The following is a 16,205-nucleotide window of genomic DNA, read 5'->3' on the forward strand; positions in this document are numbered from 1 at the left end:
TCATGCTGTATATGTTTTTGAAGAAGTGTCATTGCATTTTTTAGGATGATAATCCACATCAGTTCTAACATAGTCAGATTCACCATACATAGCCTGCACCTAAGTACCTTTTTGTAAATATATTTGTAAGTGAAATGGAAGCAGACACACATATAGATTTCTTCTGCGATGGAGCATAAAAGCTGATTGGTTGTTGGAGTGGTAATAACATTGATTCATGATGCACATGTGCCTCTGCCTCCCTCCCCTTTCTGTCTCTCCCTCTCTCTCTCAGCCTCCTTCATTTCATCACTGTCCTTGGGTGTGTATAGCAGTGTCTGACATTCTGTTGCTAAGGACTATGTGTGTGTGTGAGTTTGTACACGCAGAGTAGCCCAATGACGTTGTAAATTTGTGCTCATCCAGGAACAGAAGTCCTCCAGCAGCATCCCGTGAGCAGGGCAGAGGAGCAGTATGTCAGCCCATCCCAGCAGCTGAGCTTTGCTGTGGGATACGCAACTACATAGAGGTGAGTCTGTTTATCCAGCTTTCCTCCTCCATCCTGTCCCCCTTCCATCCATTTGTCTTAATGAAATATTTATGATTTACAGCCTCTGTTTGTCCTGATTGTCTTCTGCAGCTCTTATAGCAGAGGTGAGCTATATTAATGTTTTCTTTAAAGAATGTAAGTACTTCTTTTCACACATATTTCTTGATCAGGCATTGTGTGTATTGAATACAAGGTTATGCATATCTGCGTAGCCAGGGAAATGTTGATGAGCATGTACCATTTCAGTTGTTTTAGCCCTGCAGTGAAACTAAGCTTTTATTTGCTGATATGTGCACACAGGTCAGATTCGTCCCCTCCCATCTCCATATCGATTTGTTTGCTATTGCCATTCCCTGCCTGTCAGCTACTTAGCAGCCCAACCCCCCCTAATTCTTATAGATGGGATAATGTGTGCGGGGGGGCAGTTTTATGGCCATTAGCTTCATATCTCCATCACAGTGAGATGACTTGTGAAAGTGAGGCCCTTGTAGTCATACGGACAGTGTCAGTTGCCCAGATTACAGTGATTTCTTAATAAGAGCTAAAATGTTTGGTGTTTGTTATAAAATTATAGTCCTGTCTTGTGTTTATTCTGTATTTAGTGACTGTTCAGCCCAAAAAAGGTGCAAAAGCTGTCACTGGGGCAGTATCATTTCAAAAGGTAGTAATATGTACCTTTAAGGTACCAATATGCACCTTTTAGGAGTAAATAAGGTACAAAAGTGACTGCTTTTGAGAGTGTGGAAGAGACCCTAGTTAATGGATCAGGGGTTTGAACTTAACCACAGGGGAGGTGAACCTTTTTCAGCCACCTCTCCTAATCACAATCCCTCTCTAAACGCTATTCCATCACTGTAAATAGAAATAAAATAAAATAAAATACTGCAGTAAAAACCTGTTAACTGCTTAACAATAAGTTATTTGGTTTAAAAAAAGGGTATTTTGTGTAATTTTACAGCAAAATACTAGTTTTCTGAAGTGAAAAGAACAGGTCATCTTATCATTTACAGTGGAAAAAAAGTAAAAAATTCCTTTTAAATACGGATTATTGCATTATTTCAGTGTAATCTTTGTTACCACACTTCAAAAAAGGCTTATTTTACTTAGTATTTTTGTCTTTTCTTTAATATTTTTGTCTTTAAAAAAAAATCAAGATGCATTTACTAGATAAGCAAAATTACATAGAAGTTTAGTCTTATTTCCTGGGGGGACAAGACTAAAACAAGTAAAATTATCTGTCAGTGGGGTATAAAAAAATAATCTTATTTTAAGAGTATTTTCCTTACCCCACTGGCAGATAATTTTACTTGTTTTAAGCAAAATACACTTAATTTAGATTTTTTTCCCCCTCAGGAAACAAGACTAAATATCTTTAATATCTCTGCTTATCTAGTAAATCCATCTTGATTTAAGAATTTTTATTTGATTGATTTTAATTGATTTTAAGATATTTAGCTAGAAACAAGACAAAAATACTAAGATACACACTTAAAAATAAAGGTTCCAAAAGGATGTTTCTGCAGTGATGCCATCGAAGAACCCACTTTTGGTTCCCCAAAGAACCTTTCAGTAAACAGTTCCTAAAAGAACCATTTTAAAGAACATTTAAAAAATCTAAAGAGCCTTTTTCGACTATAAAGAAACTTCTTCTGCATTTGAAAGGTTCGATGGATGTTCAAGGTTCTTCATAGAACCATTGGTGTCAATAAAGAACCTTTATTTTTAAGAGTATGATGTGTATGATGATGCATGACACCTTTTATCTATTATATACCTCTTTGTGATTAGCTTTGAATGGTTGTCAGTATAATATGCAGGTAAAAATATGTTTATATATATGTATATAAATAAATACATGTTTTTTTTTACTGTAAATTTAATTTAATTCTATAAACTTAAAATGTTTTTTTACAGTAAAGCTCCCCCATAAATGTCACTGATTTTCTTTTTTAACAGTATAGATACAGATAAACAAAAAAATGTGCAGACAAATATAGACAAACAGACTTTGAGCACATGGATGGATGAATGGATAGACAGACAGACAGTGACAGATAGATAGATAGACAGATAGATAGATAGATAGATAGATAGATAGATAGATAGATAGATAGATAGATGTTATGAATATTATGGTAAGGGCACTGACCGTTGTGAGGTGCTGGGCAGCAGATGGCACATCGGCCTGTTGCCTGGACACTGTGTAAGTGGCAGCCAAATCCAACCTGGCCAACTGGTCAGTGTTGTATATTTGGGTTTTTTTATTGCCCCTACTAAGAGAGTTTATATTTTTGTGAATTTAACAATTATACAGTATGCAATATAAAATACTACACATAAACCCTCTTTAACACAGTGTTTGGTTTCCCCAAAAATCCAACTGTAGTAATTCAGAAATTTAAAACATATTTGTACATACTTGGAAATAGTTTGTCATTAACCATTTAGTTTAACCTTCATTTGTTTATTTCCATTTGTGTCTACATACAGTTCTGAGCTTGGTCAGTTATTTTCAGTGACTTTCATTTAGTGGTAGCTTGAGAAGCAGATTTTAGAATCAACACTGTAGACACAAAAAGAACAGTTCTTAGTACTTTTCAATTGATCAGTGACATCTGTGCTTCCCCGCTTGAAAATCCCAGACTGCCACCGCTCTGTTTGTGGCCAAGACAGATTTTAAAGTTAAATTTTAAAGTGTCACTCTTTCAGATTGAAGATGTCCTCCACTCCGCTGGCCGAGGCAGAAGAGGATGTGTTTGGTGAGTGACCTCTCCCGTCTGCCCATCCCCTCCCCCCTCCATTAATGTCCAGATCTTCATTTCCACACTCCCAATGCACTGAGCGCATTACAGGAGAGAGCAGCTACAGTCTGGCCTCTAAAAGCACCAGGGGCTACGATTCTCTCTGAGCATGTGCGCTGGTTTGTTTTAGAGTCATAAATATTTTATTCAGCTTTTTTGTGAATTTTTAGATGCCATCTATCATGGTTGAGAAATAATGGTAGATGTAATGGGGACATTTAAGAGTTTGGCTTCATGGGATTTTTGTACAGGATTCGAAGGTACAGCTTGCTGAGTCAGTGTCTACGTCACCACGGGAATTAGTGCTGAGATCTGAAAACAAGTTGGAAGAAGAAAGGTTTTGCCTATGGAATAGAGTAGAACCATGTGACAGGGTCTTAACATACAAAATGAGCATGTTCCCACTTCCCATAAGCAGCCTACAACATAGAGTGCATTAGTGCCCACACAGTTTATCTGTGGTGTTGATTCCAGAAGTATTTTTCCATTCATTTTTTCCTATAGGGATTTTTAAAAAGTCTTTGTTAAAGCATTATAAGCCATGAACCAAGCCAACCAGCTATGAGGTTAATCAGAACATTACATATTTTATTTGAAACAAGTATTAAATGACAAGAAGACCAAGGTATAAGATTGTGAAGGGATAGTTCCTAAAGGGATAACCACAAAATTTTAATTCTGTCATTATATACTATTGTCATTCTGTTCACCCTCAAGTTGCTGTAAACCTGTATAAGTTTCTTTCTTCTGCTGAACACTGAAGATATTTTGAAGAATGATAGTTACCAAATAGTTTACGGTAGCCACTGACTTCCATAAGTATGGAAAAAATACTATGGAACCCAGTGACTACTGTCAACTGTTTGGTTACTAACAAAGTCTTTTTTTGTGTTCCACAGAAGAAAAAAAAATCATACAGGTTTGGAACAACCTGAGAGTAAATGATGACAGAATGACAAGTGTAAATGATGACAGAATTTTATTTCTGACTATTCCTTTAAATGGCTTTAGTGAGGGAAACAGCTACAATCCAAGCACTGCAAATGCTTGTAGTATGTGTACTATTCATATGCAAATGTAGGCATGGAATACTTGGATTGCTTACATTTTCCAAAATATGCACTGTACAACAGGGCATATGCTCAGGAAAAAAAACTGCTGTCACTGGGTGGTACGTTTCAAAAAGTACCTTAAAGGTACATATTATTATCCAAAGTGTGCAGAATAGTATGTAAATGTGTATATTAGTACCTTTTAAAAAGGTACAGTAACAGTGTTGGTACCATTTTTTCCAAACAATGCCACAATGCAGTACACTTTATTTGACCTTCATTGTCAGATGACTGCTTTTTCTGCCTTTATTCACCACTGCAATTAAAAATTCAGTAGGATGAGGTCATGTGATAAACATTAATGTCACGTGACAACAAAGTACCATAGCACAAAACGAATGAGACATACTATTTCTAAAAAAAATAATAAAATAAAATAAAATAATAGTATTGTAAAAAGATTTTTTAAATACACAAAAATGACCACAGGATAGTGATTTTAATGTTTTCACTATCTATCTATCTATCTATCTATCTATCTATCTATCTGTCGTTGAAGTCAAAAGTTTACATACACTTTGCAGAATATGCAAAATGTTAATTATTTTACCAAAATAAGAGGGATTGTACAAATGCATGTTATTTTTTATTTAGTACTGACCTGAATAAGGTATTTTGCAGAAAAGATGTTTACATATAGTGCGTAAGAGAAAAGAATAGTTACATTTTTAACACTGAGCCAGGGGTGTAAACTTATGAGGATGCTTACATTTTTCTTATTTTGCCTAAATATCATATTTTTCTTTTAGTACTGCCCTTCAGAAGCTACAGAAGATACTTACATGTCTCCCAGAAGACAAAATAAGTTAAATTTGCCGTAATCTTCAAATTACCCCCTTCCCCCCTCAGTGAGTGTGTGAACCTTCTGTAATAGCTGCATATGAGTCCCTCAGTTGTCCTCAGTGTGAAAAGATGGATCTCAAAATCATACAGTCATTGCTGGAAAGGGTTCAAATACACAAAAATGCTGAAAACCAAGGAATTTGTGGGACCTGAAGCATTTTTATGAAGAACAGCGGGCAACTGTTCAGGGCAAACAAGGAATTCATGAACAACCATCACTAAAAAAAAACTAAAAAAAACAAAAAAAAAAAACAGCTGTGGATTATTCAGGTAACAGCACAGTATTAAGAATTAAGTGTATGTAAACTTTTAAACAGCATCATTTTTACTTTCCTCTTGTAGACTATGTAAATGTCCTTTATGTGAAATATCTTATTCAGGTCAGAACTAAATAAATAAAAAATAACATTCATTTTGTATGATCCCTTTTATTTTGGCAAAATAATTAACATTTTGCAGATTCTGCAAGGTGTATGTAAACTTTTGACTTTAACTGTATCCATATGTGTGCTAGGTTTCACAGAGCTAAATCACAGCAAATTTATATTTGTGAATATAATCATGTGGAGATGTGCAGTTTGTTTGTTTGTTTTTTCACTCTGTAAACACAAAATATTGGAATATGAAAACTCTTGTTGATCTCTAGCTTTAAGTTTGTGCTTTGCACACATCTACACACTGCCCAGTGTCATTCTCCCACTTTAGTGTATTTGGTAGTGTGTGTTTGTGTACTTCCTGTTTCACTGACCCTAACACACACCCCTAGGGTGTACATGAGGAATGGCCACCCATCATTCTTATAAGTAATCTAGGCTGTTGACAGCTTAATAGAGCTTCAGGCCTGCTTTACGGTGTCACTGCATTTTATGGATTGTAACGAGAACACTAATGTGTGTGTTGAGAGCAGTACAGCAGTCTTTTATCAGGATTTTCATCATATTTGTGGTGTTAGTTTGTGCGTTTTGGTCTATATGCTTGCCTCCAAATGCTAACTATCAAAAGAACTCGGGAAGTAAACATACGTTCATGTGTTTTATACCACATTAGATCTGACGGAGGCAGTTCCAGAGACCGAACGACTTGACAGCAGCCTACAGAAAGCCAAAGCACAACTGTCAATCAAAACCAGGAGGCATCGGCCCTCCCGAACCCGCCTGAGAGATAGCGTGAGCTCGATAGATGGAGATGACAGCATTGATAGAATGGTGTGTGTACGCTGTGGATGCTTGATCAGAAATAGAGTAAAAACAGTAATATTATTAAATATTATTCAATAATTGCCTACTATTTTAATATATTTTAAAATTTAATTTATTCCTGTGATGAAATTTTTAGCAGCCATTACTCTGGTCTTCATGGTCACAACTGGAGACAATAATATGGAGCTCAAGAAACATTTCTTATTAGGATTTCAGGATTCTATGATGAGTAGAAGTATTTAGTTAAATGATAAAAGTCTTTACTGTCATTTTTGATCAATGTAATGCATCCTTGCTTAATAAAATTATAAACTTTTTTCCAAAATTAATTTAGAAATTTTATATACATATTTTATTAATTTTAAATTTTATTTTAATACATTTATTAGATAATATATTTTTATATATAGGAACATACCCAAATCTAAGTTATTCACCGACAGTCTTCCCTTCAACTAAACCTCTTTATTCTAAGCACTTTTAATTCAATTTTAGTATAACTGAGAAACTATTATAATCTCTTTATTATCATTTTGTTTTAATTTTTATGTTTTATGTTTTCATTTTCATTTTAATTTAAAGTTTTAGCCATTTTTGTTATTTGTGTAAGTACATATCTAGATAGTTTTTATTATTTTTTGGTTTAATTTAGTTATTTTACTGAATCAAGTTAAACCAAAAGAAAATGAGAAATGTTTGGCAAACAGCTGAAATAATATAGGTTTTAGTTGTTGTTGCTGTTGTTGTTGTTGTTGTTGTTGTTTTAAATATATTTTATTTAAATTCTGTTTATATCAATTTCAAGTAAGTTTTTTGTGGCTTTAGTTTCAGTTGACCCCAAAAAACACACATTCATGTGAGACGTCATTGTGTGTGTCTGTGGTTTAGAGTTTTGGTGGCTCCGTGCAGACCTCCTCTTCTCCACTCCACCCTTCCTTTCGCTGCTCCTCCCCCTCTTCTGACCTGCTCCTTTCCTCCCCTTCCTCACGGAGAGACCGAACCTTCACCTTTGACCCCTGCACTGTGGTTGGAGAAAGGGAAGCACAAGATGAAAGACGGAGCTACAGGCACCTCCTGAACACCCCCTCTCAAGAAGCTTTTCCCCTCACCCCAACCAAGTCTCCCACCAGACCCTGCGTGCATTCAGAGACATCTTCCCCAGCCCATCTTTGCCAGACAGACCACCTTAAGTCTCGTGAGAGCAGCCAACCCCTTCTACACTATGGAGAATACTCACAGAGCGAAGGTTTGAACTGCATATGAACATCTTATCTAATGTAATATAATACCATGTGATCTCGCATCAGTTTGCCGCATATATTTGTATATGTATATATCAATTATGTATATAATGCTACATTATGATTATTTAATATGACGTGCTAACCACCAAATCAGCAAGTTACTTAGAAGTTATCTCAATAAATGTGAATTCTGATTCTGATATTTTGATTGTAATAGTGATTCTGATCCTGATTCTGACTCTGACCTGAATTACTGTATATTTTAATATTGAGCTTCTGTTCTGATTCTGATCTGGACTAAATTCTGGTTCAAAAAGTTCAAAATGTTTAGATGAAGTTCAGAGTTCAGAATGATTCATATTTGGAAATCCCTTGTTTTGCTATCCTTGATCAGGTAATTCTTCTTACTTTTTTACTTATTTTTAAAGCAACATTGGATTAGATCATTGTAATCCAGATACAGACTTTTAAATATATATATATATATATATATATATATATGTATGGCCGCGAAGCCCCGCCTTCTTAATGAAAGAGCCAATTGTTGATTAATAAAGTCAGCGCATCACTGCAGCTGCCGTTAGAAGTCCCGGTTGCTATAAAACAGTCAGCGTTCTGAGACGTGCGCTCAGTACTGGGCATGCGTACTGGCTGATCTAGCCTTAAAAATAATCTTTTTTAAAGGGGTCATTCTCAGATGCTTGTCGTTGTGGCATCACACCAACAGAGGCCGCTCCCACGATAGTTGATTGACATGAGCGTCTTACCTCAGATCAGCTGTAACAGTTTGCCCTCTTTGTTTCCATGCCGGAGCAGGGATGTAAGTTAGACAAGAATATCTGATTGAGCAATTGAGGTGTTGTGTTGCTGGATGTAATAATGAACATAGTGGTCATCATTTACTCCCGACATCTGAGCTGCTGAAGATGCAGTAGATTACGTTTATTTGTGAAGGGAATGCGCCTCCAGATCTACATATATCTGTCTATGTTCGCGCAAATCATTCATGATCCAGCGTCACTTACAGCAGAAGTGAGTGTGATATTTTTTTTATGAATCTTTGCGATCGCCTTTCCTAATAATGTGCTAGTTAGCAAGTTTAGCGGCTAAACACGGCTAAAGTAAACAGGCTCGTCTCTCCACAGAGAGAAGAGAGGGGCAGAGATGATTTTTGCAGAGCTCATTTTGGCAAGGTAAAAAGGGTTTTGTTTTACACAACCATTGAGAATTTTTAACCAAGGTATATTATAGACTTTTCATTAAGACCCTAAAGAATCATATCAACTTGTGGAAAATGGGCATCCGATCACCCCTTTAACGCTATTGAAGCATGAGGAACAATATTTATGAGGCAGTTCTTGTCAGATTTTATTGGTGATTTCAAATATGAAATCAAGCATGGTGAACAGTTTTGGAGAATTTGATGTTTCCCCATTCAGAGAGATAGGAGCTGCACTTGCCTGCCCGAGAGGCGTTTCAAAGATGGCCGCTGAGTGAAATGACTTGCCTTGAAGGGACTTTGCCGACTCAATGTAGGATATATTTTTAAAATTTTTTAAAAATGTTGTTCTTGAAATCTGAAACCAGTCTGAATCCACCCTTCCACTGGCATCAGGATAATCCTAATTTTTGGATCAAAGGTATCCCAATCCAAAATTGTTTTGAACACCACATACTGAAATGTTTGATCCAGATCAAAACCAAGACTGGATAACATGATCTAATCCGATTACAGAATCCTTTTTTCTGTTGAACAACCCACAAGATATGTTCCAATCTGATTATATCAGATATCCAGTCAAATTTCTTTTGAAGAACTGATATGTTGTCCCATTTGAGAATTCAGATTTGGTAATCTTGCCACTTGGTCAGATCATTCTGAACCACATTAAATGTTTCAAAAAGCTGGCCCCAGATTCTGATCTGGATTCTGATGCTTATATTAATGATCTGTTTTCAGACGACAGTCATGACACAGGCCCTGATGAACCTGATAGTCCTACAGTGCTGCTGGACAAGAAAACCAGGAGACGTTTTCTTGATTTGGGGTTAGTATCCTATGAGTCTTGAACTATGAAATAATAAAAAATCAGCAAGTTTGGACCAATTTGCCTGTTAATTACAGTGCAGACATTGAACAAGACACAGTCTTTATAGTACATAGAGTATGCTAGCTATTTCACTAAACATTTTGGAAGATTTTAAATGTTTTTAATAGTGCTTTCAATTGATAAAAAAAAATTAAGTAATTAATCACACATTTTTTTTCTGAAATTAATCATGATTAATCCCACCTAACATGAACATTTTTAAATATACCTTTATATTGCAACAATTTTACATGCAATTTTCAAATTAATGTAGAAACAACATGAAGACAGTATATATTTTTTAAATATTTGTTTAGTGGCATCTTTTTTTATGAATGATGGTGTCACTGATACCAATACTTCTGATGTCTCTATGAAATGTTTTTTTTTTTTCTGATATTTAACCATTGAATATAGCCATTTAACATTACAGTATCCACCTTATTTTTCAATGCGGAAGTAAGCTGTTTTCTGATAATGTGTTAGACGTCCGGTTCATAATCCACCATAGGGAAATAACAAGAAGAATATCGAAGTGCAGTAAATGGTAAAACAATTTGCACTACAAACCAGTGTGTTTATAATTAAGATAATACATTAAATGATATATAATATGGTAAGACACACCAGTTTGCAATATCAAGCAGCAAAACAAGCTTTTTGTGCAGCTAAAAATACTGGAAGTGGATGAGACAGGCACAAAAAAATTACAAATGGCTGCACTCACACTTATGGGAAAAATAAGGTGGATAATTGAGTAGATTTTAAAAAATAACAACTTCTAATTTAATTGAACTTAAAACAATCTTCACATAAATCCATTATAATAAATGTCATATTTACCTGTGCCCATCAGCAAGTAGGAAATATACAGAAATTGAATACATTTATCAAACACTAAATTCTAAATTAAATATAGATGAGCACAGTATAATGGCTGACAGGACAGGAAAATTAGTTTTTACTGACATATGGCTTGACAGCATCTCATCTGACCACAGTTCACTGTTGTTCTACTTAAAGATCCCTCATCACCCGTACCGTTACCACGTGAAGTGAAGTGCACGTCTGAAAAATCTCCTGTTTGATGTGGACATAAAGACGTTCTGTGACTAAACAAATGCACTTCTTGTCAAGAAAAAAAAAAGAGAAAGAAGTAGCATTTGTGAGTGGGTTGGCCTACGCTAGCCCCGCCCCTGCATTAAATGCATTAAATATTTTTAACTCCATTAAACTGGAATAATTAATCGCCTGCATTAACACAGTAATTTTGGTAGCCCTAGTTTTTAAAGGAGAAGTCCACTTCCAGAACCAAAATTCACAGATAATGTACTCACCCCCTTGTCATCCAAGATGTTCATGTCTTTCTTTCTTTAGTCGTAAAGAAATTATGTTTTTTAAAGAAAACTTTTCAGGATTTTTCTTCATATAATGGCCCGCTATGGTGCCCCAAGTTTGAACTTCCAAAATGCAGTTTAAATGTGGCTTCAAACGTTCCCAAATGCGGTTGTAAACAAATCCAGCCAAGTTGGAAGGGTCTTATCTAGCAAAACAATTGGTTATTTTCATTAGAAAAATGCATTTTAAATACTTTTTAATCTTAAACGCTCGTCTTGTCTTGCTCAGCCTGAACTCTGTGTAGTCTGGTTCAAGGCAGTTAGGGTATGTCGAAAAAATCCAATCGTATTTTTTTCCATCAACTTCAAAATTATTTCAAAATCTTTCTACATCACTGCAGAAGTACTGACCCAGTCTTTGCAAAGTGAACATGCGAAGGAGATCAAACACCCTTAACAAAAATGGTAAAACAGTGATATAGGACAATTTTGAAGTTGAGGGAGAGCATGAGATGGGAGTTTTTCGACATAACCTAACTGTCATGAACCGGAACAAAAACAGTTCAGGGACAGCAAGACAGACGAGCATTTGACATGAAAAAGTATAAAAATTGTATTATTTTTATGATAATAATCGATCGTTTTGTTAGATAAGACCCTTCTTCCTCAGCTGGAATCATTTACAAGTGCATTTGGGATCGTTTGAAGCCACATTTAAACTACATTTTGGAAGTTCAAACTCGGGGCACCATAGAAGTCCACTATATGGAGAAAAATCCTGAAATGCTTTCCTCAAAAAACATAATTTCTTTACGACTGAAGAAAGAAAGACATGAACATCTTGGATGACAAGGGGGTGAGTACATTATCTGTAAATATTTGTTCTGGAAGTGAACTACTCCTTAAATGTTAAACATGCAGGGACAGCTATAGTTAAGCAATTTGTATATATCTTTCTGATAATTGTAAACACTGTCCCTGTAGTAGTGGTCAGAGTTGGGCTTTAAAGGTTATCTGCTTGTTTTTCTGTGGGCAGGGTCACTTTACGTCGCACATATGGAAAGGTCAGGAAAGACAGATCCAACAGACTATCAGCAGGAAATCGGTATGTGTGTGAATCTGTCCTACATTCAGTCAGCTAATGTCAGTCATTTAAGCACCATCTAAGATGTAGATGTGTGAGATATTTTGTGTGTTTGTATCCAGGGATTCAGAGAGAACAGAGAACCGGTCCTCGCGTTCCTCTGGTCCACCGTTTGTGCCTTTCTCCTGGTTTAGTGAAAGATTAAGAGGTTCTGGCTCCCCTAAGAACATCCAGTCTCCATCCAGACCTTTCACCCAGGTAACCTAATCTCAACTAAAGTCCACAGGGTCCCCAACAACTTAAAGCTTAAAATTTGTATTTTATGCCATAGAATAAATCATAAAATATATTGAACTTGTGTTCACCTCAGACCTTATTTCAGGCTTTTAAACAAAAACCCATTCAAAAAAAGCTTAAACCATTGGTAGCTCATTTCGGGTTTTATGCATCCCCGCAGCACTCTACATCTGAAAATCTTTGAAAGAACAGCTGAAGTTTATTTTCAGTCTGACATTAATAGTTTAAGCAGCACATTTCAAGGATTGAGTGATTGGGCAGTTAAAATATTAATCCGTTAGCAAACTCACAGCCTCTGTGTATACAGTATTTCTCATTTCACAAATAAAAGGTGGTCCAATTAATCGTGAGGGTCAGAGAGAGAGTCATGAAAAAATTGCAGTTGCAAATGGTAGACCCTGGGGAAAGAAAAAAAAGCTGATGTGAGCTCTTTAAAGTAATGAAAATAATGATAAATACTAGAATTTCTATATGAATTTTCTCATAGATTAAATTAATAGCCTCTTTGACAGAGATTATTGTTTTATTTTGAACAGCCAGTTATGGAATATTTCAGCACTGTAACACTCTTTCCTCTTTCTTCAAGGGCTCCAGTACTGATGAGGACTTTGATTCTTCAGTGGGTTTACTGGAAGACTGCAGACCCTGCAAGACTGAGTCATCACAACCCTATCAGACCCTCCCTGAGCATTCAGATGGGGTGAGATAACTAAACGTAAACTCTGTCATAGAAATTACCAAGTCATGTCTAAATTTGGTCAATGCCAATGATTTGCACCTTTAATACAATAGCTCATCCAGGTATAAGGCTTAACTAATTAATGCACATAAAAAGTACACTACCAAAAGTACAAAAGTTAAAGTACTTAAATGCTTATGAAGGCTGTCTTTGATAAAAAAAATACAGTAAAAACAGTAGAATTGTGAAATATTGTTGCAATTTAAAATAACCATTTTCTGTTTTACTACATTTTAAGGGGGTCATGGGATGCCCATTATCCACAAGTTGAAATGATTCTTTAAGGTCTTAATAAAAAGTCTATAACATGCTTTGGTTAAAATTTCTCAATAGCAGTGTAAATCACACCCTTTTTACTTTGTCAAAATCAGCTCTGTTTACAGCAACCTGTTTTGTTGCATGTCCCTTTAAATGCTAATGCTCTGCTCACCTCGCCTCTCTCTTCGTGGGGTGACGAGTTGTACTGATTACTTTAAGGCCAGGACACATCAAGCCAACGGTCGGTTGTTGGCTCTCGGCAGGCCGTTGGGCAGCGTCTGTCAGGCTAGATTGTTTGGTGTGTTTCACACGTCGGCTCTCATCGGGCTTACCTTGGCAGGAGTTTGCCCAGTTCAATATGTTGAATCGGTGTCAGGACCGTCTGGGCCGTCGGGGAAAGTGATAACTAGGGATTAAACATATATATTTATAATTATAGGGTGGATATGTACACACACTACCAACAAACATTTATGTTCAAACAACATGTAAAAGTGAATTTTGCATCCGATGACCCCTTTAAAGGAATTTGTTCCTGTGATGGAAAAGCTGATTTTTTTTTTAGCAGCCATTACTCCAATTTTCAGTATCACATGAATTATGATCCTTTAGAAATCATTCTAATATGCTGATTTGCTGCTCAAGAAAATTTATTATCATTATCAATGTTGAAAACAGTTTCTGCTGCCTAATATTTTTGTGGAAACCATGATACTATTCAAAAGTTTGAGCTTAGTAAGATTCAAACAAATAAAAATTAATACATGCAATGTAATTAAAACATAGTAATTATATTGTATTATTATAATTAATATAATATAATTAATGCATGCAAGGACACATTACATTTGATCAAAAGTGACAGTAAAGACATTCATAATGTTAAATGATTTTTATTTTAAATAAATGCTGTTCTTTGGACATTACATTTTAAACTACATTAAAACTTATTTTTTGATTAAATAAATGCAGCCTTGGCAGCCTTTTTTTTAACATTTAAAAATCTATTTAAAAACTTTGGCTTGTAGTGTATATAAATGCATCTAAGAGGGCAGGTATTTAATTCTAAATCCAAAAAGGGACAAAAAGGTTGCAGAACTGCAAAAACATTGTAATATACAGGTAGAACATTAATATAGATTTTTCATGAAGTGCCATTTCAGTCATCTCAAATGCAGAGAGGAAAATTTGTAGATCGATGGCACTGGCACACAAAGCGTAAAAGCATCTTTCACTGAGAAGGACAATCATATTATGTTGAAGTGAAACAGATTCACACTAGCTTAATCATATTAAAGGTGGTTTGTTAGGCGTATTCAATTTGTGCTCAGAGAATAAATTACTGCGCTGTTTGAATATACTAAATTAAAGCATGTGGTACATTTGCCTGTTGGTTTGTTTGAGCAGTCATTCTTCAGACATTACACCTGTAACCAACAAAGGTATAGTTTGCTTCTTGTACAAAATTGTTGCTCTAAACTGCTCCGCATCTCTGTTTTTTGTTTTTTTGTTTTTTTTTAGAATGACTGTGATAGCAGTCGTGGCACAGATTTCAGTTTTAAAAAGAAGATGCTTTCTGCTGCTGGTAAAGATAGGACAGAGCGACAGAATGGCGTTCATGGAAAACGGGACAGTGGGAAAAATGGACACAGTGAAGATGGACAAAAATTACTGACCACTTGATGGCGTTTATAAAAGACTGAATACAGTACGCTGCAGGTGCCATTATTAATGTCAAACATTGCTTTGGCTTTCACAATGTATTACTGATGGATATAGTAATAAAGATAACTTGCAAAATTTGTTCATTTACATATTTTATTGAAAACTGATTCATGAGCATGTGTGCAAAGTGTCTAAAGGTGAATGGTGTCATGGTTGTATAATGTACATTGTTTTGTCATTTATTTGTAATTTATTGTACATTAATAAGACCTCCTAAGCATGTTTGTCAAGAAAACATTCACAAAAGAAGAATTTTGCAATATCCTCAATATCATTTTACAGCTTTAACAGAACCTGGATGAGCAAGAGGAACTTAAGAGATGCTGCTTCTGAATCTACGGGCTGACATATACTGTAACCTTGTCCTTTTTAGTGAAACAGAAACATTTAGTGCGACCAGTGTACCCTAAGAATTATAATTTGTTCACCATCGATCATAGAGATATTTCGCATCGTACATCAAGACCTCGAGTCGATTCAGTTGAACTGGTTCACAAAGCGAACTGAACAATGCATTTGTGAGTTCGAATGATCCAATTACAGCAATGCATAACTCACTGATTTAATATGCTACAGATAAAGCAATATTTCAATATTATTTCAACTGTGCTAATAATTTATATAATGTCAGATTTAGCTCTCTTTAGCTTTTCTGTAAGACTGAGACACGCCACGATCTTAAATGTGTATTTTATATCAAATAGCCCCAAGTATACACTTTTGTACTACTCAAGTTGAAATGTAAAGTGAACACTTGTACTTTTACTAGAGTATAAACTATTTGTGAAATCATTAAGGAACTGGAATCTCTCAGATGAACTCGAATCGGAACTATTATCACTAAGCTCGTATTGATGAAGGATAATTAATATTATCATTAATAATACAAATGCAAGTGTTGTGAAACATTAAAAACGACGTTATATTTACAAAATAGTACTGAACCT

At 35.4% G+C, this 16,205-nt stretch overlaps 1 protein-coding gene across 4 annotated transcripts; it reads left to right on the top strand.

The window, feature by feature from the left end:
- Positions 1-231: 231 nt before the first annotated feature.
- Positions 232-15,327, top strand: samd14 (sterile alpha motif domain containing 14). Of its 4 annotated transcripts, none has more exons than XM_051124974.1 (10): positions 232-301; positions 406-508; positions 3,225-3,288; positions 6,333-6,490; positions 7,373-7,730; positions 9,689-9,776; positions 12,192-12,260; positions 12,362-12,497; positions 13,123-13,236; positions 15,055-15,327. In XM_051124974.1, exons 3-10 carry the CDS (start codon positions 3,246-3,248, stop codon positions 15,214-15,216), a joined length of 1,128 nt encoding a protein of 375 aa, XP_050980931.1. In that variant the 5' UTR covers positions 232-301; positions 406-508; positions 3,225-3,245; the 3' UTR covers positions 15,217-15,327. The 4 variants fall into 4 exon arrangements, with proteins under 4 accessions (XP_050980931.1, XP_050980928.1, XP_050980930.1 ...); XM_051124971.1 differs by lacking the exon at positions 232-301 and adding an exon at positions 591-633 and having other exon boundaries at positions 310-508; positions 3,239-3,288; XM_051124973.1 differs by lacking the exon at positions 232-301 and adding an exon at positions 620-633 and having other exon boundaries at positions 310-508; positions 3,239-3,288.
- Positions 15,328-16,205: the final 878 nt, after the last annotated feature.

This window comes from Labeo rohita, chromosome 12 (genome assembly GCF_022985175.1).
Source record: "Labeo rohita strain BAU-BD-2019 chromosome 12, IGBB_LRoh.1.0, whole genome shotgun sequence".
NCBI lineage: Eukaryota > Metazoa > Chordata > Actinopteri > Cypriniformes > Cyprinidae > Labeo > Labeo rohita.

Coding starts and splice junctions, on each gene's coding strand:
- samd14 (XM_051124974.1), top strand. CDS start 3,246: ATGTCCTCCACTCCGCTGGCCGAGGCAGAAGAGGATGTGTTTG. Junction 3,289..6,332: donor GGCAGAAGAGGATGTGTTTG/GTGAGTGACCTC, acceptor ATACCACATTAG/ATCTGACGGAGGCAGTTCCA. Junction 12,261..12,361: donor AGACTATCAGCAGGAAATCG/GTATGTGTGTGA, acceptor GTTTGTATCCAG/GGATTCAGAGAGAACAGAGA.